The sequence below is a fragment of the Poecilia formosa genome, unplaced genomic scaffold (genome assembly GCF_000485575.1).
Source record: "Poecilia formosa unplaced genomic scaffold, Poecilia_formosa-5.1.2 Scaffold311, whole genome shotgun sequence".
NCBI classification, from domain to species: Eukaryota; Metazoa; Chordata; class Actinopteri; order Cyprinodontiformes; family Poeciliidae; genus Poecilia; species Poecilia formosa.
This window is the reverse complement of record NW_006800250.1, coordinates 474,239-496,483: the sequence shown is the minus strand read 5'-3', so window position 1 is coordinate 496,483 and position 22,245 is coordinate 474,239. Positions and strand designations below refer to the sequence as shown.

General features: G+C 38.4%; 1 protein-coding gene across 6 annotated transcripts in view; it reads left to right on the top strand.

Annotated features, from left to right (window-relative positions):
* Window positions 1-22,245, top strand: part of ehbp1 (EH domain binding protein 1) — a 167,694-nt gene that overhangs the window by 7,082 nt on the left and 138,367 nt on the right. For all 6 annotated transcript variants that reach the window (XM_016661104.1, XM_016661105.1, XM_016661108.1 and 3 more), the window contains 3 exons: window positions 5,740-5,797; window positions 5,937-6,032; window positions 9,347-9,400. In XM_016661104.1, coding sequence (XP_016516590.1) covers window positions 5,740-5,797; window positions 5,937-6,032; window positions 9,347-9,400 — 208 coding nt within the window. The remainder of the gene's footprint in view (window positions 1-5,739; window positions 5,798-5,936; window positions 6,033-9,346; window positions 9,401-22,245) is intronic.

Here is a 22,245-nt window from a genome sequence, read left to right as displayed (position 1 = left end):
TGTTAGAATCACGGCAGCAAACCAGCAAACCGCAAAGTACTTTTCACAGATTTTCCCTCCAAACTAACCGACTGAATTGAGTAAAGCTGTTGGATGCAGGTAATGTTAGCTAAAAGATGACTAGCTAATATCAATACAGAACCTTAAGCTTAACAAGTACCTTGTAGACTTCCGATGTTGGGTGTATATTTTCAGCTACATACATTCATTTTGCCCCCTGCCCCTGTCACACGCGTCGTTTCAACCAGACAGCCATTTGTAATCCATAGGGGGGGCCCAGAAAATGTTTGGAAACCACTGGGGGGGCGCAGAAGAAAAAGTTTGGGAACCACTGGCATAAGCAATTTTGATTTAACTCCATAGCTTTTATCTCTGTTATCTTTTTTGTTTTAAAGGTGTATTATGCTACAAATTAAATCAGAAAATATTTTGTGCAGTATTATAAAAATTTATATAACAGATGGTCTTAAATATATTAGTTATGTCAGACAGACCTTAATTGAAGACAGTTAATTAACATGTATCACTGTGGTTTGAAGCTGCTTGCCCAGAGTTTCTGATGATTTCCCAGAGGGTTATGCTAAAGACCGGCAAGGTGAGTCCTTGAATGAAAGAAACTGAACAAAAATGTCTCCATTCCCGATCTGCGTCTACTGTATGTTGGACAAACTCAGAAAGGCTACAGAGGAGGATACATTTGAACATTTGCCTTGTAAGAGACAAGAAGTCTGCTTTAAGTAGAGGACCCCTTGACCTTGACTTTTGCCTTTTAAAATTTTTTTTTTTTTACTATGAGTAATGCCAGCTTTGACACAATATCAGATATGTTACGGTTCCTTCTTTTGCCTACAGAAAAGACAGGGCAGCCATAACTTCCTGACACACCCTGCACTTCCAGCCATCCTAACAGATTATTGTCCGCTGAATTTCAATTCTTTAACCACAAACATTTTTTTTTTTTTGCCTGAAATTGTTTTATTTGTTAACATTTTATTTCACTGCAGGGTTTCCCCCAGAAAACTTGCTAAGCCCGGTGGTCGGGGCGTCGAGGCGGTCCACCGTGTTTTTGTATTAAAAGATATTAAGTTGACAGGAAATGTAAAAGTATTACTGTGTAATTATATGTTAGGGGAAAAGATCTCCAGTGAAATGCTATTTAAACCCACAACTAGTATTAAAACAACAAATTTGCACTTCTGTTTAATCCAAATTAAGTCAGCAGTTCCGTCAGGCCCCCAAGAGCTTCAGGAGCCCCATAAACACTAATATTTTAAAACAGACTGCAGATACATAAATGTAACACATGTTTATTGAGATTATCAATGCTGTTAAATTTTATTCAATTGTTTAGATATAGATAAATTAAATGATTTTAAATTCTTTAACATTTAAATACAAGATTTTAAGGAGCTGGCAAGTTTACTTTGTAAAACTTCAAAGAACAATATTCATAGTTAGATTGTTTTGTTACCATAGCAACAATCTGATGCTGTGAGTTTAATCTTTGAATTTACAAATACAAATTAGTAAACTGTGATTATAACTTATTGCTTTTTAGGCTGGCCAATTAAACTACTCCCTTCTCCCATATTTCACTAAATCTAACACAGAAGTTGTTAGAGCTGCTGGTATTTTTAGCAACAAAAGGGGCCCCTAAATCAAATTCTGCTCAAGGCCTCATACAGCCTTGAACCGGCCCTGCATGATGATGTAATCTGCTGCACTATGCAGAGATGCGCAACAAACGGGAGATTTAATTCAGTGCTGCTAATGTGGCTTTAGTAGCTCTTTCATTTCATGTCTGTTGAGTTTTTAATAAGTGTCACAGAGACTATTCTGGTTGGTCGAGTTTATGGGACGAGTTTCTCAGATCTCCGCGCGCATTAACTCTTAAGTAGACGACGCATTTGATATGGTTTGATGCATCATGTAACCGGAAAAATAAAAATAATAATAAAATAATATAAAATCTGCATGATGCGTGACTCCGAGGAGAGCGCGAAAGCTCCTCACCAGGCTGAACCTGCATGATGAGTTTAGCGCTGCACGTTATCCACAAACGCTCCGGCCAACCGGGACCACAGACAAATTTTACAGGGAAGACAAACACAGAGCCACACGCTGGGCAGCGCGTTGAGATGTAAACGCCGCATATAATTGTTCGTTCACAAAGATAAATTATTCTGAATTCGCTACAAGTTATTCCTGCGGTTCACATTGAGCTGCGCAACCAGAGCTAACGCGGCAGGTTTTAAACTCTTACCTAGAGTTCTCCAAAAGATCATAATTCCTCACTAAGTTTATGTAAACATCCATACAGGTCAGCCTGTGTCCAGTTTGAGTGGAAGGAGGCGCGCGCGATCCCGCTGAGGTAAAGCAACGACAGGGCGCGAGGCAGCTGTGTGATTAGTCCGCGCGCTGTCGGCTTTAAATGCATAAACTATAAACCTATATATTATAAACCTATCCTTTAGGAATAAATCTGGTCTGCTAGTGAAATGCTAAGAGCAAAAGTGACGCTTGCAGCCCGGCTTTAAAAAAAACAAAAAAACACAATTGTTTTTTTTTCTAGAAATGTAAACAAGCAACGCTTAGCCTGGTGGCGGGGCTAGTAAAGCATGGCGGGCCGCCAGGCTTATAATACACTGGGGGAAACCCTGCACTGTCTGTATTTTGGCTAGCACCTTCAGTCCAATAGTGTTTAGTAAGTGTGGAATATTTTTGATAGTTGGATCCTAAAATACATTAGTTATCTTATGTAAATAAATTATTAAACCATATTTCTTATATTTTAAAGTCAATCTAATTATTTGAGGAAACCCCACAGCTTGTTGTTGCCCTTTTCCCAAGATATTTAACATCTTTCCTCTGATCCTTATGCACATTGAATCAGCCAGAGAATTAAAACCACTTGGATGTGACGTACAGATCAACTCAGGACATTTGATACTATGAAACCTAGATCTGGATGATAATTTGACACACACCAACCAGACTAACCCCTCATGGTTTTGGCTCTTTCTACCACGGTGTCCTTCACCCCAATTCATAATGTACCCAGCAATTGTAAAAGAGCTTTCCATGGACTTTCAATTGCCTTTGTAGCCACTGCAATCTAAAGTCAAGTGACAGTTGTATTTTAGCTTGAGGTGCACTGATCCACTTTTTCCACTTATACCAATATCTGAGGTTTAGTATTAGTATTCAGCACAGAAAAACAGTTCTGAATTGACTTAAATGTTCATTTAAAAACAAACAAAAAACAAAATAATGCAGACATAAATGAAAACAATTACAAATTTATTTGCCAACTCTGCACCAGTGCAGCCCATTTAAAGACACCAAGCTTCACAAGCTTGGCCAAACATGTAAAAAAAAAACCATAACTTTAATTTGTCCAGTCCAGTGGACTTAAAAGTCCAACAGCCAATGTAAAAATAAATATTTAAGAAACACAAACTGACAAAAACAATAGGTTGACTACCTTGTTCAAACATGTAAAAAAAATAAAGGCCACTAACCTTCTTTCAAATGGTTCATAAAGTACAATTCGGAATTCTACATATAATAAAACATAACGTCACTCAGAGCAAAAAGCATAGAATTGGACTGAATCTTAAATTCAGATATCTAAAATTAAGATCTTACATTTTCTTTAATGACTTCAAGACATTTTAGTCGGCTTTAAAAGCATTAATCACAGGTCTTAAATTTTGTTGTGATAGGACCATTTAATCTCATATTCCATAGAGTTTTATTTTTTTGGAAGATTTTTCTATCAGGTAAGACTTTGAATTGTACTTGGATATCTTCACTCACTGCATTCTGTCAGGTAAGATGCTGTTAAGGCTTGCTAGCCAGCTAGCTGTAATTTTATCAACAGTTGAATGGACAATGTTCGTCTTTACCATTTGCATTTGCTCACTTCTGTTGTCAACTTATACAACGCTGTTTATATTCTGTGCAAAAAACGCTTAGCACTGTGAGGGTTAAGGCTGTAGAGAGCCATACACAATATGAGAAGCACAGAGCAGATGCCAAGAGCCACAAAAAGACCCAGAATTTTTACAGCTTTGGTCTCCTGAAAAGAAAAAAAAATTTTTTTGTAAACTTTGTTGTGACATAGATGTTACATTTTATTCATAATGGTCTTACAAAGTGTTTTTAAGTCGGTGAACATTGCAGAAACCCTTGATGCAAACAGAAAGCTGGGATGCCGGAAGCTGTAATATAGAGGTTTATCTGAGCAGTTCGTCGTCATTATCCTCACTCACTGGTTTTATGATTCTAGGTTCACTTACCAAAGGACAAACCATTGCAGGACATGCCCATCTGGGAGTGGTGTGTTCAAAGCGACCCAAGGGAGAGAGGTTTTCTGAGAGTTGCTGCAGATGGGACTTTCTCAGGACTTTGCAGTGTTGAAGTTGGAGAGAAACTCAGAAATGGTGTGAAATCATTTAGCCTTCAGACAAATGGTTTACATTTTTCTCATAGCACAGCAAATGCTGCACAAAGGGAAACCGAGTGGCTGATATTTGTTTGTGTCTGCGCTTTGAGATAGCATGTGTCACTGAACAATAGTTTCTCTGTGAAGAGCTTCTCCTCAAGGCTGAAATTGTTTTGTCATTCTCCCTCTGCTGTCATTTTGCTGTTGCTTGCTCTCCTTTCTGTGTTCTGTCTCTGGTACACTGTGTCATTGTTTCCCTAACAGCTGCTTTGGTATTTGGCTTTGAGAGTTGATGACTTAAGGGTTCATGTAGATGCAGTAAATCCAGCTGGCAATAGTTATTTTTCTTAAAAGTGATACTTTTGGTATTACGGTTGCATCAGACTCTTAAAACCAAGGTGTTGTGTTTCAGTGAAGGCCTTAGAGAGAACATTGGGAAACAAACCACTCCATGAAGATCGAGGAACACATCAGATAGGACAAGACAAAGTTGCAAGGAAGTTTAAAACAGGATTAGAATATTAGACAATATTTAATACCTTATACACCGCAGAGCTTTGTTCAATCTATCATCTGAATATGGACAGAGTATGGGACAACTGCAGACTTACAAAGACATGTCCATCCACATTAACTGACAGGCCAGGCATGATGGAGAGCCTTTATCAGAGAAGCTGTCAAGAGGTCTGTTGTAAATCTGGAGAAAGATTCAAAGCTCAGGTGCAAAAATCTGCCAACTCAATTACTTGTCACTCACATTACAAATGTGGCATTCATTAATAAAGGGCTGTGTGTGTTGCATCTGTAGGGGAGTGAAATGGTAAAACACCCTAATTTTCCAGTAGATTTTGTGATTCCTCCACATTGTGCCACTGATAATTATGGCATTATTCTTTAGTCCCCAACCTGAGCGTACATGGAGTCTGATGTGAGCGCATCCTTGTGAACAAAAAATAATTTGTCATGGATGTGCTTAAATCTCACACACTTGATCAACACCTGGCCCTGCCTGCCCGCTGCTCATTGTCCTACTTAAGTTTCAAAATAAACTGTGGGAAGATCCGAGCTAGCCAGTTAGTGTTATTCTAGTCCTAAAAGACCCCCAGTTCAAACGGGTATGAATACTTTTGCAGAACACTGTATGTTTTTGATTCAAAGTGTAGTTCAGGATCTGCTTCTGTTGTACGTTAGCGTTTACGTTAAAGACTCGATGCGGTTTTATGCTCTAAAGTCCAAAGATAAAGTAACTCTTTTTCCTTTTCCACCAATCCTCCATTTTTTCTGTTTCACAGGCAACCAGATAAATTGGTGGTGGTTTGGACACGCAGAAGTCGTCGGAAATCCTCTAAGGTTGGTGATTTATACTCTCTATTTATATATATAGAGAGAGTATTTAAATGCCATTTAAAATATGTATACATATGTATATAAACCCCATCTCAAATTTATTCTTGGCATTGTTGTTTCTCTTCTCTCTCTGTCGCTGTAGTCCCATAGCTGGCAACCTGGCATCAAAAACCCATACAGAGGAGTTGTAGTGTGGCCTGTACCAGAGAACATTGAGATTACAGTCACTCTGTTTAAGGTAAGCTACGGCTGTGTTGAGACTAGTTGGAAATATGAGAAAAAAAATGTGCACATGTACATTTATTACCAGTGTTTTTGTTTTATATTTGCTCATGTAATTGTCTATAGACAACATTCCTTAATCTAAATTACGTTCCAGGCTTACTTAAACATGCCAGAGCCTCTGTGCTGACAGACCAGCTCACTGTGCCGTGTCCTGTTCCATTTCTTAGCCCTCACCAGGCTGCCCAACATAAACTCTTTCATTGCTGACAACATTTATTGGTACCCCTGCTAACGTTGTCTAATAAGCCTGTGAATAAATGCAGATTTTATTGGAGAAGCATAATACAGTATCTCACAAAAGTAAGTAGTGCACCCTCATATTTTTGTGACTATTTTATTGCATATTTTCATGCGATTAAACTGAAGTGAACACTTGATATGAGCCTGTCACAATAACCAATAAATCAATTAATCGCTTGATGAATTTAAATGAGCCCTTTAATATATTTGAAAAGTCAGCAATTTGAGAAAAGCTGCAAGGATTTCACCTCCAGTACGAATTAGTTTTTTTTTTTTTATTCCATTTTTTTTTTCTTATTGTGGGATTTCCTTTTTACATTATGAAACTATTCTGCATCAGTACAGTTATTTACAAGCTTTTAAAATATTACAGCAAGAGATGCCAGTACATGTTCAGAGGAGATGTTGATAGCTTTTTACTTCCTGTCACATGTCTGTTCATTCTTAACAACAAGTTGTCTTGAGATGGAAACAAGACTTTTGTGAAGCTTCTTATCAAATTCCAACCCTGATTTATCAAGACATATCTTGTGAAAGTCTCTCCAGACATTTAAATCCTATCTTATGTGTTCCAGGTCTTCCATTCTACTTTCCTTTAGCCTCCACTTTCTTTTTTTTTTTTAAAAACAGTCACGAAGCTGTATTTGTAATCAAATACCAGTAAAGCTAAGTTTACCTTCTTCATTTGGATAAAGGCCAAATCAAACAACCCTGGCTCCATAGCTTACCACCACCCCGTCTTCAGAGTGTTTTGTATCAGTTAGCAAACAGTAAAACAAAATCCGGATCGTTACACAATGTGTTATGATTGTTTTTTTTATTTATTTTTTTTAGCTTTTTGTACTAAATTCCCTATAATTTCAATAATTGCAGATATATTGGAAACAAATCATGTACCGACATGTCGCATGCTACATTTTTGTTTCTCCCTGTTCTCTGTGTGAGCAGCTTCATTAGGTTTATTTACCCAGAAGTGCCTGCTGCACAGTTTTATTGAGTACACAGCTACATGACTTAATTGTGCAGTGTTTAAAACATGCAGAGAAATGCAAATGAAGGCAGAGTGGGTGTTTCTCCTCGTGTTAAAACGCAGATGTTTATATATTAAAGAGAAGCACTGCATTAGAAAATAGAAATGACTTGATTAGTTCTTTAGTAAATGAAGACAGTCTTTGGCATATTTATTCATAGTTCTGCCTGGCCTAAGGCTCAGCAGTGGGAACAGCTGAGTCAGCAGTGTTGTATCACGCTCAAAAGCTGCAAGATTTTCATCAGCGCACAACCTCAGCCGAACTTTTACAAATCACGAGGAAAGACCGAAAATAAAAACTAACCTTAGAATGTGCAAAGAAGTGTCAACAAGCAGTGCAGTCAGCAGGAAGTCTCCGGCGTGTTTTTGCAGGACTCGATTTTGTTTGCTTTAAATCTTGGCATCTGCTTCTTCTCAGCAGATGGGATGCACAAGAAAAATAAATACGAAAAAATACAAACTGTGAATTTCCTCGTCGAAATGGGTAAATAAAGACAAAGACGGGGAAATTGGGTGTTTAGCTACCTGCTGGTTATATTTAGCAGCGTTGCAGGCAGAAGAGATGGCTGATGATGCTCGGCTCAGTTTATGTGCTTATAAAATAATGGAGTTCAGAGGATCGTTCAGAGCAGGAGAATCACCTCCTGTTTGTATTTGTAAATGTTGTTTGACAGTAAAAGATCTGAACACTGGTGGAGAATGATTATTGAACTGTGAAAAGCAGCCATATCTCACCAACATTAATAAAACTTCAAAAATAAGTCGAGCGGTCATTTCGTTAAATAATACTTTGTTTTTCTCAAATTTTTTGTGAAAAATCGGCAACTGCCGATTATTTTTAATAATTGATTATTCCAACAAGTAATTGATTAATCGTGTAAATAAATTGGCACATTCCACAGATTTTTTTATTTAACCTTTTAAACTTTTCTATGCAATTTTAGAAATATTTTTTTTTAAAATGTAAATGCAATTTAACTACTTTGTCAAATGAGAAAATACACATTTTATTGCCTGGAAGTGCATTTATTTGTTCTATTGTCATTGCATAGTAATTCTGTGTGGGAGCAGTCACCGGAAAATGAAACTGTACACAGTGTATGCATCAAAATAAAAGAAAAAATATATATTTTTTTTAAATATTCAGGTATTATTTATCTTTATTATTTATGAAACAAATATTAAGATCCGAAAGTGCATGGAGAGGTGAAAACCCCTGCAGGAAAATGAGGCGAAACCCAGTGGTCTTTTAAAGTCGACTCCTCTGTCATAATCAAATATTTCAAACGGTTTTGGATTCTTTTAAAAAGACGAAGCCAAAAAAATGTAAACTATGTGGAAACACATAGTTTAAACCTGTTTAAAGATTTCAAAGGCTTTTCCTGTTTTCATGTCACACCACAAGCCTCAGTGTCTATTATAGGGATTTTATGTGACAGATCATTACATACTAATATACTTTTGAGGTGAAAGAAAAAAGATGGTAAATTTGTTTATTTGCTTATGCAAATAAAAATCGGAATAAGCGGAATTTTAGTTGCATATGCAACTAAAAGTAACTGTGTATCACCCTTTGCTTGATTGTGTTCAAGTATTGTTGCAGAATTCCTATTTTGTAGATCTAAAATAGTAGAACATCATTTTAAGAGCCACAAAGGACCCCCAGACCACATTTTGGATGCATATAATTAAAGTTGTAACAAAAAGTATCTGCTTCCTGTTTTTTTCTGTCTCAAAGCATCAAAATACATAAAAAATGTCAGCTCAGTTCTGGGCTTTTATGCAGTAAATGTAAAAACATACGGCACTTATTTATTTCAGGTAGTTGTAACCCAGAAGGCTGAGGCAGAGCACCAATAAAGCAGTTGATCTTCCACTTTTAGACTTTTGTTGGATTCCTAATATTGTGTAAATTGTACACAATATTCATCCATCCACAGATGTATAAAAGCTAGTAAAAAATACTAGCTTGATGATTGCTGTTTCTGCCTTTACAGGATCCCCATGCGGAAGAGTTTGAGGACAAGGAGTGGACATTTGTCATTGAAAATGTGAGTATTAAGTATTTTTTACCTCATTTTGTGAAACAATTGTCGCTTCATGTGACTTGCGTGCTATGCAGATTTGAAAACAACTTTTAGAAAATTAAGTAAAAAGAAGAAAAGAAATGTCAACCTCTGAATGTACAAGAACATATTTTTGTGCCGTTTCTGCCACCATGTGGTTACTGGATGTCATTACATGCTACGTCATGTTTGGGTGTTGTGGTTACTGTAAAGGTGCATGTAAAAAAAACAAATAGAATATGAATATAAAAAAGATAAATATTTTTGTCAATCACGTCACAAAGTGAACCTTCTGTATTATGTAGATTTATGAGAGTTACAGATAAGTAAAACCCCAAATTTAGCGTGTTAAAAAATAAAAATAAAAAGAATATTGTGAAAATGTTAACTATTGGAAAGTCATGGTGCCACACCCAGTCAGTTAATTAACTCAAACATCTGCAAAAGTTTCTTGAGCCTCTAAATGGTCTGCCAGTCTGGGTCAGTAGGCCAGACTGCCATCGGGACAGATGTCAAGAAGACGGTCATTGACATCCTTCATGAGGAGAGGAAGCCAGAAAAGGTCATTGCTGGAGAAACTGGTTGTTCATGAAGTGCTGCCTTCAAGAATATTCATAGTTAGTGGAAAGAAAAATAGTTGTGGGACAACATGCACCAGCAGTATGGAGAACCGCAGAGCTGTAAGGATTGTCGAGAAAAATGTATTAAAAAACAAATTTGTGGGACCTTCATAAGGAGTAAACTGAGGCTGGATTTGCTGCATCGAGTACCGCTGTGATGAATCGCTCACACATGGGATACAACCGTCACTTTTCCCCTGAACCAAAGACGACATCAGGAGCGTCTTACCTAGGCTAAAGAGGGAAAAAACTGAACTGTTGCTTGGTGGTCCAAAGTCAAGGGCAGTTCAACCATAACTACTTACAATTGTGATAACCTTGACACCGAAATTGACTGACAAGGGCTAAAAGGGGCCAGTGCCCCTGTAGAACTGGTCCTGACCATTGTTCTGGCTCCTGTACCAAGGGGTGATGGCGAAAATTGGGAGGTTTCCCGGTGGGTGGTTTCGTTCATGGGTCGATCAGTGCCTACGAACGAGGGTGGAAAAATGATGGTAGAATATGTATCTTAGCAGTGCTATTTTCTCTAATTTGATCTGTCCCTTTTAGAGATGGCAATGGCATCTTGGGAGCTATCACTTCAACAACAAAAAGAAAAGAAAACAAAAAAAAAAACACCCCTGTAAAGCTCACCTTTCCATTAGTGCACATCTGCTATAAGTCTGGGCAGAGTGGAGAAGCGCCTGCATCTTTTGACTAGAGAGTAAAAATAGGTAGGAAGAAACCAGGTGGGGTTAAAGAAAAGAAAGGCATTAGTGGAGAATGCCACTAAATGTGCAAAGCTCACTGATCTTTTTCGAGAAGACAGAAGAAGGAGGCAGCTGATAATGGAGGTATAACATTGGGTGTAATTGATTGAACAAAAATTTGCATAAAAACAAAGCTAATGTCACTTTGAACTTTGTGCTTTTCCATAGTAATTAATAAGCCAAACAGCTGCCTAAACTAAATATGAATTGTTGAAATTACTTTTAATGTATTTAAAAATGCATAAATAAATCTAATGTGCAATAAAAAGGACCTTTTCATTGACATGCTTTTTGTAAAATCTGAGGAGCAAAGTCAGGCAGGAAATATTGATGATCGAAATTAGGGAGAGAACAGGCAAAGCTGAGTGGAGCAAAGTAACGCAGAGAGGAAGTTGTTTTTCAGGATTGCATATAGTTAATTGATTTGAATACATATTATTTCATAGGTAACGAACCAGACGCCAAGAGAAGGGAAAGAGAGACCGTGTTCAGGATGTACCACAGGCACACGAAGAGGCGTTTGTAAATGAGACTGAACTTTTTAATTTTGTTTGAAACCAGCCACAAACCTGTGACCTGAATGTGTTCAGTTACTATCTTCAGCAGGCTGACGTACTCGGAAAAACCAGTCACTTTCTCGTTCTGTGTGCTCGGCACTTACGCCTTTTTCAAGTGATTGTCCCAGCACACGCATATAAAGCTATCTCAGACTTGTAGGTCCATTGGGTTGATGCTATGCAGCTCTACAATTTGAAAAAATATTAGAAAACGGGCAAGTATTTACTTTTTTATTTTCACAGGGGAACTGGATATTTGTTAATGCAATACCACTTTAAGCAATATTACCAAGATATGATTGGACCGCAGTTAAATATTTTTTATATTTCACTGCCTTAATAGCAGAAGTTTTCAGGTGGAAATAATTAATATGTTTTCCCTATTATCCAGATAGACTTCCCACTGCCTCTCCCAAGTTGTTTAGTTTTTTGTACCAATAGTGGATTTATATCATATGACTACTGTGTTCTGCAGGAATAATAAGTATTTGACTCAGACTCAGTATTTGCAAACACTTTCTCTGATTCAGTAGGATCAACAAAATGTTCATGTGAACGTCTCTACCATTCACTAATCTACTGAAAGCAGTGCTGTTAGAGGGAATAACAGCAGCTCATGAATCTCCAGTGAATGCTCCCTGATGATGCCTGATGTGACTTCAGACTGAAGTTACATCACTTGAGCTCAGCAAATAACCTCTGACCTTTGAGACTCCCCAAAGTCCTTTGAAAGAATGTCTGTGGGACAGAAAGCATTAGACGAGCTAACTGAGCGCACCGACGTTGTCGCTTCCTGTACACGTCAACGCTAGCAACAACAGCACATTTATGCCATGAAAGAGACTCAGACAAACTGGTCAGCCGATGTCTTCTGCAAGGAGCGTGGGAAAGGGCAAAAAAAAGGAGCATAAAAAGGAGAGAAAACGGACAAGTTTGAATGTTTGCCTCCGTCTCTGCATGCCTGACTAATGACAAGATCAAAGCCATACCAGGCTCCTGACAGCTGGAATGAAGAACATGGGAGAAGGAGACGGTGACTTTAGCCCTTGATAAACTTGGATGTGAAGGGCTTCTGGCTAACATTTGCAAGCAACGAAGCACACACACAGCTACTGATGGATTGTACATGGAAATCATAATATTTTGATATGCTTGCTTAATGATTGGTTTGACAAGAGTCACTCCAGACTGCTGGATATTTTCACTTCCTTGTGTGTAAGAGGTAGAAAGTTAAATTTGCAACAATATCCTTTTCAAACTTATGAAAGTTTATAAGTGCTGAAAAAGTTTTGTATTTTAGTTGCAGAAAAGTTTCTATGTTTGAATGACCATATATTTTAAAGTCACACAACCACATGTGCAGTAGAAGGAAGGTTTTATTGAAGGCTAAATTGTGGGTCAGAAGGTTAAATTGCTTATTGTAGTGATGAAGGTCAGATCACTTGTGACCTTCCTTTTAATGATGTATTTTAAACTTTTTTTTTTTCCTTTTTTTTTTTGCATAATAAATTCTATAAACAAGAACTGGATGCACCATTTCTTGTAGATTTCTCTAATCCATACATGGTCAAATTACACAAGCGAAAATAAATAACCAACACTCATTTTTACATAAATGTCCCTTTCTAAACTACATCTCAGATACAAACTAGTTGATTTCCTGTCACAGATCCAAATCCAAATTTTGAATATATTTGAGGTCCATGTTCTTCTTTGTTGTTCTTTTATTTCCTTTCTGAAAGCCACTGTAATGTGGAATATTAACCAGTTGTGTCCAAGCTTCAACTGTTAAGTTATTCATCCAAAATTTAGAGATACATTTCCTATTATTTCATCCTGTTTCTGAAATGTACATCCAGTTTCTGAACATTTTCAGCAAACCAGTTTGACAACATGATTCTGCCGCAGCCACACTTGATAGTAGCCGTTTCTTTAAGTTTAAACTAGTAGCGCAGCAATTACAGTTTTCTGGCCAATCACTGATCTTAAAAAGCCTGATCTGCCGATTCAGATTTCAGCCAATACCAATTTTTTTCTTTGACAAGTCGCTAAATTTAGGCATGAAGCTGCTAAGCTGGCAACAGTGGGCTGACTTTTGTTAACTGTGGACTGTAGAGATTGGAGGATAAGACGAGGGTTTTAGATGCAAGTATCAGCTGATCTCCAATATCCCATAAATACAAAAATCAGGGCCGATTTATTGGTGCACCCTCTTTTTAAAAGCTTCACCTCAATTCCACAACACACATTTTTTGTCATTTAGACCTAAACTGTCAGGGCGAGAAGCTATCATGTCATATCGCAAAATTATTTTTTTTCGGAATATTATGTTATTGCGCCTGAAATTTTCTTGATCACTCTAGCTTATCAGCTTTTCTTAGGGGGCACATGTCGAACCAAATGGTTAAAAACTGAAACAGTTTGTTGTTCTAACGCATCAAAGCAGGATTTGGAGTCAGTAAAACTGACATTGAATTTGTGGAACGGCTCTAACGTCAACTTGTTTTTAAAATATGTGAGCTGTGATTAGAAGCCAGGTCCAAGCTAAGATAGCAGAATTTGTGGTGTTAATTTAGATCGTTTGTTAAGACGTATGCTGAAGCATACAACCAGAATTATGCCAGGAGCTTTTGATGTCAACAAAAAGGTCAAATTACAACTTGCAAGGGCACTTTTAAGAAATATTAGTGCNCTTATCAGCTTTTCTTAGGGGGCACATGTCGAACCAAATGGTTAAAAACTGAAACAGTTTGTTGTTCTAACGCATCAAAGCAGGATTTGGAGTCAGTAAAACTGACATTGAATTTGTGGAACGGCTCTAACGTCAACTTGTTTTTAAAATATGTGAGCTGTGATTAGAAGCCAGGTCCAAGCTAAGATAGCAGAATTTGTGGTGTTAATTTAGATCGTTTGTTAAGACGTATGCTGAAGCATACAACCAGAATTATGCCAGGAGCTTTTGATGTCAACAAAAAGGTCAAATTACAACTTGCAAGGGCACTTTTAAGAAATATTAGTGCTGCTGGAAATAGTTTTTACTAAGAGGGTGTTAGAGAAAAGTTAAAGTAACTTCAAACTTGTACATCCAGCTCTTGCGTGTAAAGTTTATTGAAGTTATTTGTTTTGAAATCATTTGACATTGGAAACAGAATAGTTAAACTAAATCATTAGGAATTTAAAATCATTATAAGATTAATTTCCACAATGAATGGCTCCAAACTTCTCATCCTTTAGTTTATCGGTGCATTGTGTTCCTGTTGTCTCAAGTGCAGATTTACAGAAATTTGGTAACTATAAAAATTCACCACAAGAGGGCAGCCTAGCACAATGATCTGCAATAGGCTTTCATTCATGCAGCTATAATTAAATCTGTTGGATCATGTTTGTAGCTGTCAGTAGATAATTCAGGCTATTTTGATGCTTTTAATGACAGGCCAACATCCTTAAGAGTTTGTAAAAGGCCACTATTGGCCTTTAGTTTCCCCAACTGTCCTCGTTTGTTCAGAAGTATGTAGAGAGCTCTGATCTTCTGAGGTACCCCGACCACTCTGGTATCTACAGTCGGGCTGAAAGCAGTCATGAGTGCCGCTCTTAGTAAAAGGAACAGAAGAAGAGGAGAGGTGAGTTCTCCTGACCCCTCATCAGACGGCAGAGGAGAAAAGGGGAAGAAGACCATTGTGCCCAAGCACTGAAGATGATGAAATTCAAGATCCCCACGCTCTGGCTTCGTCTTAATCTCGGGGCCCAACCTTGCGTTAGGCTAATCCCTCTCTGTCGAATTACTGGCCCTGTCTAGATTGTATTTTGTCATTGAAAAAGGTAGTGTTAAACACTACCTTTTTTTTCCTCCCCTATTTGTTCGTCTGACAAGGCGAATCGCATAATCAAAATATGGAAAGAGAGAGAGAGAGAGAGAGAGAGAGAGAAAGCAATGGAGTGAGGTGGATGACTGCAAATGGCTGCACAGTAGTATCTCTAAATTGCATGCCACCCTTGCCTTTCACCCTTTTTCAAACAGCCACATATTATCAAAAAGGTGGGCAAATTGAGAGTCAGAAGATTGGACAGCTATATTTGAAGGCATTGTGCTGACAGGCCCTTTTGTGTGTGCATAGTGGCAGGGGGGTTAATGTGTGTATGTATGTCTGTGTGTATTTTCTCTGCGTTTGCATATCAGCCAGAGCTGGAGATTGGAGACCAACTTCACTCATCTTCAAAGCTTTGTGAGAGGATTTAAATAACGCGCACCGACACTCACACAGGGCTGCTGTATTTAAAGGCGAGAAGCTATCATGTCAGAATACATTGAATATACAGTGATAGAGACTCCAAAGCCCACTCTGCCTTGCTCCTCCCCCATCAGTCCCCTTTCAGTCCTACTTCAACAGTTTTTTTGTTGTTGTTTTTTTTTGTGCACATTACATCAATGTCACCAAGGATGGAACGCATTTCTGACCATGTATGGATGCTCTGCTGCTTGGCAACCTGTTTTGACACGTGTGAACAATCACACAAGAACTTTTAATTCTTACAGAATTTAGAGTTGAGGGTTTTCTCGCTATACATAAGAAAGGACTTTGGAGAAAAAGAAAAGAATGTTGGCATGACTTTACTCGAATAACAATTAGGGATGCACCAATTTGAAAATTTTGACCGATATTAAAATTGCTGATATAGCAGAAAACCAAAATGTACTGCTGTTATTTATATTAAACAAATAAATATGCATTTTATTATATTTCCTATCCATTTAACACACCAAATGCCCCCACTCCCACTTCCACCAGAAAACAAACCAGTCACCCTGCTGACTAGTTTCTCTTCAGTTTATCCCTTGCTGCACCACCACCAACGTTATGTAACTAGAGTTTAGATCAGGTCTATAAAATCCAACCCGGCCCGACCCAGTAGGCGTTGTGTCCGAGCCTGATCTGACCAAATTCATTTGAATTCTAAGCCCGAGCCCAAATAAACCCGACATATTTTAATTAAGGTTTTTCTGTTTTCATTTAATTTAATACTTTAAGTTAGCCATGTAATTTCTCCTGTTCTTGGGTTTTGTTTGACACCTTCCAGCTCCATTTTGTCGCTTGTTGTAGTGGCAGGGTGAGTCAAGTGGAAATCCTCTAGGATGTCTGATTGATAGGAGCGGAAAATTGCGTAGCTGCTTGTCAGAGTCTAATGAACTTCAGCACTTTATTTTCTTTCTTTCCTCCCTTAACATTTTTAAACTACCTCCTCTATTCAGATTATATTAGGAAGATCATCATAACTTTGTTGCACATTCTTGTTTGGTCTTCTTAGTACTGTATCTATTGCAGGCTCATTGAATGTGCCACAGTATCCGAGCCTGACCTGTCTATCGAAGACATACCTTTGGCCTGGCTTGGTCCGAATTTGGGTCATACTCAGGCCATAAATCTAAACTCTGTATATGACTTAACAGTCACCACATCTGTCAACCCATCTCGTTTCACCCCCTCCTGAAACACACACACAGACAAAAAAAAAAAAATGAAAATAAACATTTGCTTTTAATGTTGGACCAGTTTCACTTGTTGGACCGATGTTAAAATGACTTTTACTGACTTAAGCCACCTAAATCGTGTAAATGTTTGAACATCAAATAAAATGGTAGGACATATTGTCATACATAACACATAAGAGTGCATCTCTGCTGTAAAGAGAGTGCACAGAATAGTCAAAGATCCGCTGCCCTGAATACTCCAACCTGGTAAAATGATGTAGGGAGATCCTCTCCTGTTTTCAAAGATGGGTTCTACAAAGTATTATCAGCAGGAGTGTCCATAATTGTTGCACACAAACATCTTGTTGTCAAATATTGAATTTCTCCAAACCTCATTTATTTAGCACAAAATAAGAGCGGAGTAGGCAGCCTGCGTTCTTCAGCATTAAGCACACCTTCCCAAACACACACCCTAGCTTTTTTTGTATCGTACCCAAAGCCACATTGCCCTCCTCCCCCTCTCCCTGTCTGGAACATATTACGTAGGCCAGTGGCTTGTGAGCACCGACTGGGCCTCGGGGAAGAAAAACACAATTATTTCAGCTCCTGGCTATTCACGCAAAGGTGACAAAAGCTGGTATGAAGTATGAAATCCCAAAAGTTTCTCCTGTGTCGTGGCCGACAAATTGGGATTAATTTGTGATTGTGTGCACGCGTGTGTCACCGAAGTTTTCACCTCTGCTCATTTTTAAATACTTGTTAGGACTCAATAGGGTTCATTTATTGTGTCAGAGGAAACGGCATGTTCACTTAAAGTATTTGGATGTGCCTGCAATGATAATTTAAGCTGAAATGTGCTTCATAGTTCAAAGCTTAGAGAATGTACATTATTTCCTGTGTGGGTGGGTGTAAGAAGGCAGGCGGTTTGTAGCATTTGATCACACATCCACACACGCTTCCCAAATTAATTTAATCTAATTAATTGCCGTTCAGAGAGGGGACAGATGCTCGTGATTACCCCCCACGCTCAGACTCCCCTCTGTGCAGGCACACACACCGCATTGGAGGCACACAAACACACACACCTTTTGCAACTGTAAATGCCTGCATGTTCTGTCTCTTTTCTTTGTAAGGCATTACCAGCTTGTAAAAAATAAGAATATAATGCTCATACTCTTGTAAACATTACAATGCCAATGTTTTTGTTTCATATTGTTCTTTTTTTGTCAGACAAATTGTCAGAAGTATTTGCTTGAGTTTGTATCTGGCTTTGTGTCCAGTAAGTTGTATGTCAGGGCAGTGTGTGGTTGTGTCTGTGGGTTGTAGGTGACTGTGGAGGCCGGGTGGTCCCTGCTGTCACCCTAATAGGCTTATTGGCCCCTAATCCACACCACACCACCTTGTCACATGGTCAGTCTGCTGACTAAAAGCTGCTACCGCCATGAGGTTCCTGTGCGGTTGTGTTTCTTCGCAGGTGTCATGAATGTATGTGACCGACTGAACCTATGTGCTGTCTCTGCTGTTCAAGACTTGGCTTCTCATGACTCTTGTCCACTCTGTGTGAAAAGTTGCTTATTCACAGATAAATTGTTTTATTTTGTCTCTTTAGTTCTTTGTGTCCTTTTCTGCTCAGTTTCACATAATTACAAAAATTGCAGCAGGGATTATAACTATATTAGTGTAAAGGATAAAAACATGTCTATAGAACTCTATGCTGTTTGCTTCTCTCACTACATCACTGTCGTATAACTAAGTACTACCCATATTCCTAGCCCAGAATTTCTTCATCCTCATACTGCAACGTATTTAATGGTTGCAAAGACCCAGTTTCATCTACTGCGGTGTCTGTTTTTATGTCTCTTTCTGGGAATGCAGATTATCAACGATTTCTCTAACATTGGCATGTTTGCTGCTGCTTTCCGCCAAATGTGGAAGCCAACTTGGAAGTTTCCTCAAGTGGCTACTTTACCTAACAATCACCACAATAGTGCCTGTTTGGTGAATTTAACAAGCTAATTGAAAACATGAGGCGATGCTTGCGTTAACCATGGATGTCCCTATTTACATTCATAAAAGGAGCATGAACTGGTCTTTATTCACATTAAAAATGACTTCAAGTCATATAGTGATTCCTGAAAACAGTTTCAAACTCATCAACAGCCTTCTACAAAAAAATAAATAAAAAGATGGGACTTTAACTTATGCTTCAGGATTACGTTTTAAACTGAGTATATCCATCTGTAAAAAAAAAACAAAACACTGTTCTCTCTAAATAATAATCACAGTTTGGTTAAATTATTAAATTGACACTCCTTTTGAATAAAATTCTGGTGCTTTTTTAACTCGTACTTTACCAGTGTTATTCAGTTGCAGGTAAAAGAACAGATGCACATGCTCCTCCATGCTATCACGCTCTGCTTTGTAATGCTGCTGGCACACACATCTTTTATCTTTGCATGCGTGCCTATTTTTGCTTATGTGTGCCTATGTTTGTTAATTAAGCTGATTAAACCGTTGCCCAGTTGAGGTAGAGCCTTGCTTCTGTGCTTCCTCTAATTCATTTCATACTCCCTTTTTTTGGCTCTTTTATGTTTCTGTGCATTTCATCTGTCATATTTTTGACACGGTTGCTCTTTTATCTTATTCATTCTGTCATCTTTCGTCCTTGCGCCGCACCACTCATGCTGTGTTCTGTGTGTGTCGGTGAAAGACCCATATGTCTGCAGCGAGTCCTGTGTACGCCATGTGCACGCAGCCTGTGTATGCTCTGACTTGCATGTGTGAGAGTGTATTTGTGAAAGTGACTTGTCCCACTGGTCCAGGTTGTGACCTCGGCTTTCATCTCCTTAGTCTGGGGCTTCAGCCTCCCGTTGCGATTCGTTTCCAGCCAACAACACAGCAGATGCCACCAGACACCAAAGCAAACACTGACAGTTCGTATGTACATATGTCCACCTTCTCAATTAGTCAATCATGCATTACCTATATGACAATTTATGCATTTAAATATAACCAAATATGAGTGCCTTTTCCATTGAACAAGGCAAGGCTTAAGCAATACTTTAGGAAAAAAACTTATACATTTATTATGTTTTACAAATATAGAGAATGTTTTCTGTCCGGTTTTGGTCAGTCTTTTCCAGCCGACTACTCCAAATTCAAATGTTTCAAACAGGAATAATGGTTTCTTTCATCTTATTTGTAATTCAGGAATATTTAATTATCCAAAAGGGACATTAAATGTTGTAACTCTTTTCATTAAAGTAAGAGCCATAGTGATTTATGATGCTATAACTTGAAGGATCACCAGTAGCAGATACTCTTATAGTAAATCTGAAGAAGTATATGACAAAAGACTCTTTGTGTATAATAGTCTCATAGTTTGTAACAGCTAATAGTTTAGTTTCCAGGCAACAGAGACAATATTCCACAGAAATCTGTGCTGGTTGACACCATCACTTGTTAGCAAGCACTGCCAAGCCACATCATTTGCCTTTGCTGCTTCTCATTAAATCTTTGTCTGGCTGAGAAAGTCTGACATAGAGATGTTGGAGTCTCTATGTAGAGCCTCCATGGAGAGGCTCTACATAGATGATGCAAATAAAATGTAGTAAACTTGCACCTCACATGACTGACCAGCTGTTTATACTGTTGTTTTGCATTAGAATTGGATTTCTTTGTTTCTGGACAACATGTAAAGCCACCAATATCAGTTGACATGAGGGAACATTTTCAACTTGGCCAATAACACATTCCTGAAAACATTTCTCAATTTTCCTGATATGTGATCTCTATGCTAGTTTGCAACCTCTACTTCTTGTTTCTAACAGCTGTGCATAACGTCAGTATCTTACAAAATTACGCTGCACATTGTCTACTTGAATTGGTTCAATTAGGTGTAAACACACGTAATTCACATTTTATTTATTTTCCCTTATTGGCAACATAAAAAAAAAACAACTTAAAATTACTTGAGTGACAATTGGTTGGAAACACAGCCAATGTGACAGTACAACACAAGAACTATTTCCTTTCTTACAAAAGCAACAGGAGGAGTCTCAAATATATATGATGCCAAGCTTAAAGCATTTATCTTCATATCCAAGAACCATAATAATAGCTCAGGAACGGTGGTAACAGCGACTGAGTTGTGCTTCACAAGGCAGCTTTCATTAGAATTAAGTTATTCTAGTGTTTTAATATAGAGGGTCTCAAAAAACTGTTTAATTCAAGACATCTTAGAAGCTGATGGAACTCATCTCTGTCAGAAAACTACTGATAAGGTCTGTTAAGACTTTGGACAGTCAGGGTCACATTAGGGTTCTTCTACCAAACTGTATTTACCCCATTCCCTTTTAGTTAGTTTTTGAGTTAGTATTTCTAAATTTTATGTTTTCGTCTATTTTTTGTATTGCTCACTGCACCCACTCTCAACAGTCGTCTGAGGTTGTCCTCGATTACCTCGTGACTTTCAGTTGACTCTAATCAGACTTTCTCGCCTTGTCTTTCCCCTCATCTCGTTTCTGTTATGTGTTATACGATGACGATGGGTGGCCAGATGCTCCTGGTGGTAAGCGAGGCACAACTGTGAAACGTCAGTTGAACAGTTTATCTCCTCTGCCTTGCTTATTTATTTTGTTCTCTTAGGACTTAAGATGGCTGCCTGCGATGTAGACATGCCTGTGTGGGCCGTCAAATAGCGGCCTCTGCAAATCCCCCTGTTTATCCACAAGCTTGACCCACTGGGCATGAGTGGGCGGCATGTACGCTGGGTGTCTACCGGCGGTGGAGGAAGGATGTGTGTATGCCTGCAGGCGTGTGTGATGAACGTAGCTTAAATTTGTGTTTAGGATGAATTCCAGATTATCGCTTAAAATCCGCTGTCGGTGAGTACGTGTGAGTGCCTGTTTGGATGTGAAGATGCAAAGGATTGAACCCACACAGACACACACACACACACACACACACACCGAGTTCTTGGCAAACGGAGGCAGTTGTTCTGCTAAGTGACAAAGAATAGGGGTCTTGTGATGTCTTCTGATGCCAGTGCTAAGCCAGCTACTGGCGGTTCGAGTGATCCATAACTGATCTGTACTTTGGATCTTTTTCAGAGTGCCACACCCAAAGAGTTCCAGGTGTTATACTAAAGCCTGAAGTTTTAAGGAGGAAAAAAATTTATTGAAATCAAAAGACAAATTGTTTTGAGGCTCCTGTAGTTTTCAAATTGCATTTTGTCCTCCCCCTCCTCCAATTCAAACAAAGATTGCTTCCATGCATGGCAAAGATGGCTGATGCATGCTAAGAATATCAGAAGAACCATTTTAGGTTGCATGTAAATGCACATAAATACAATCTGCAAACTGTATTGTTCTTTCACGGAAAAACAGAATTTCAAAGAACAAGCACTCAAGCATGCAACACACACACACACACACAC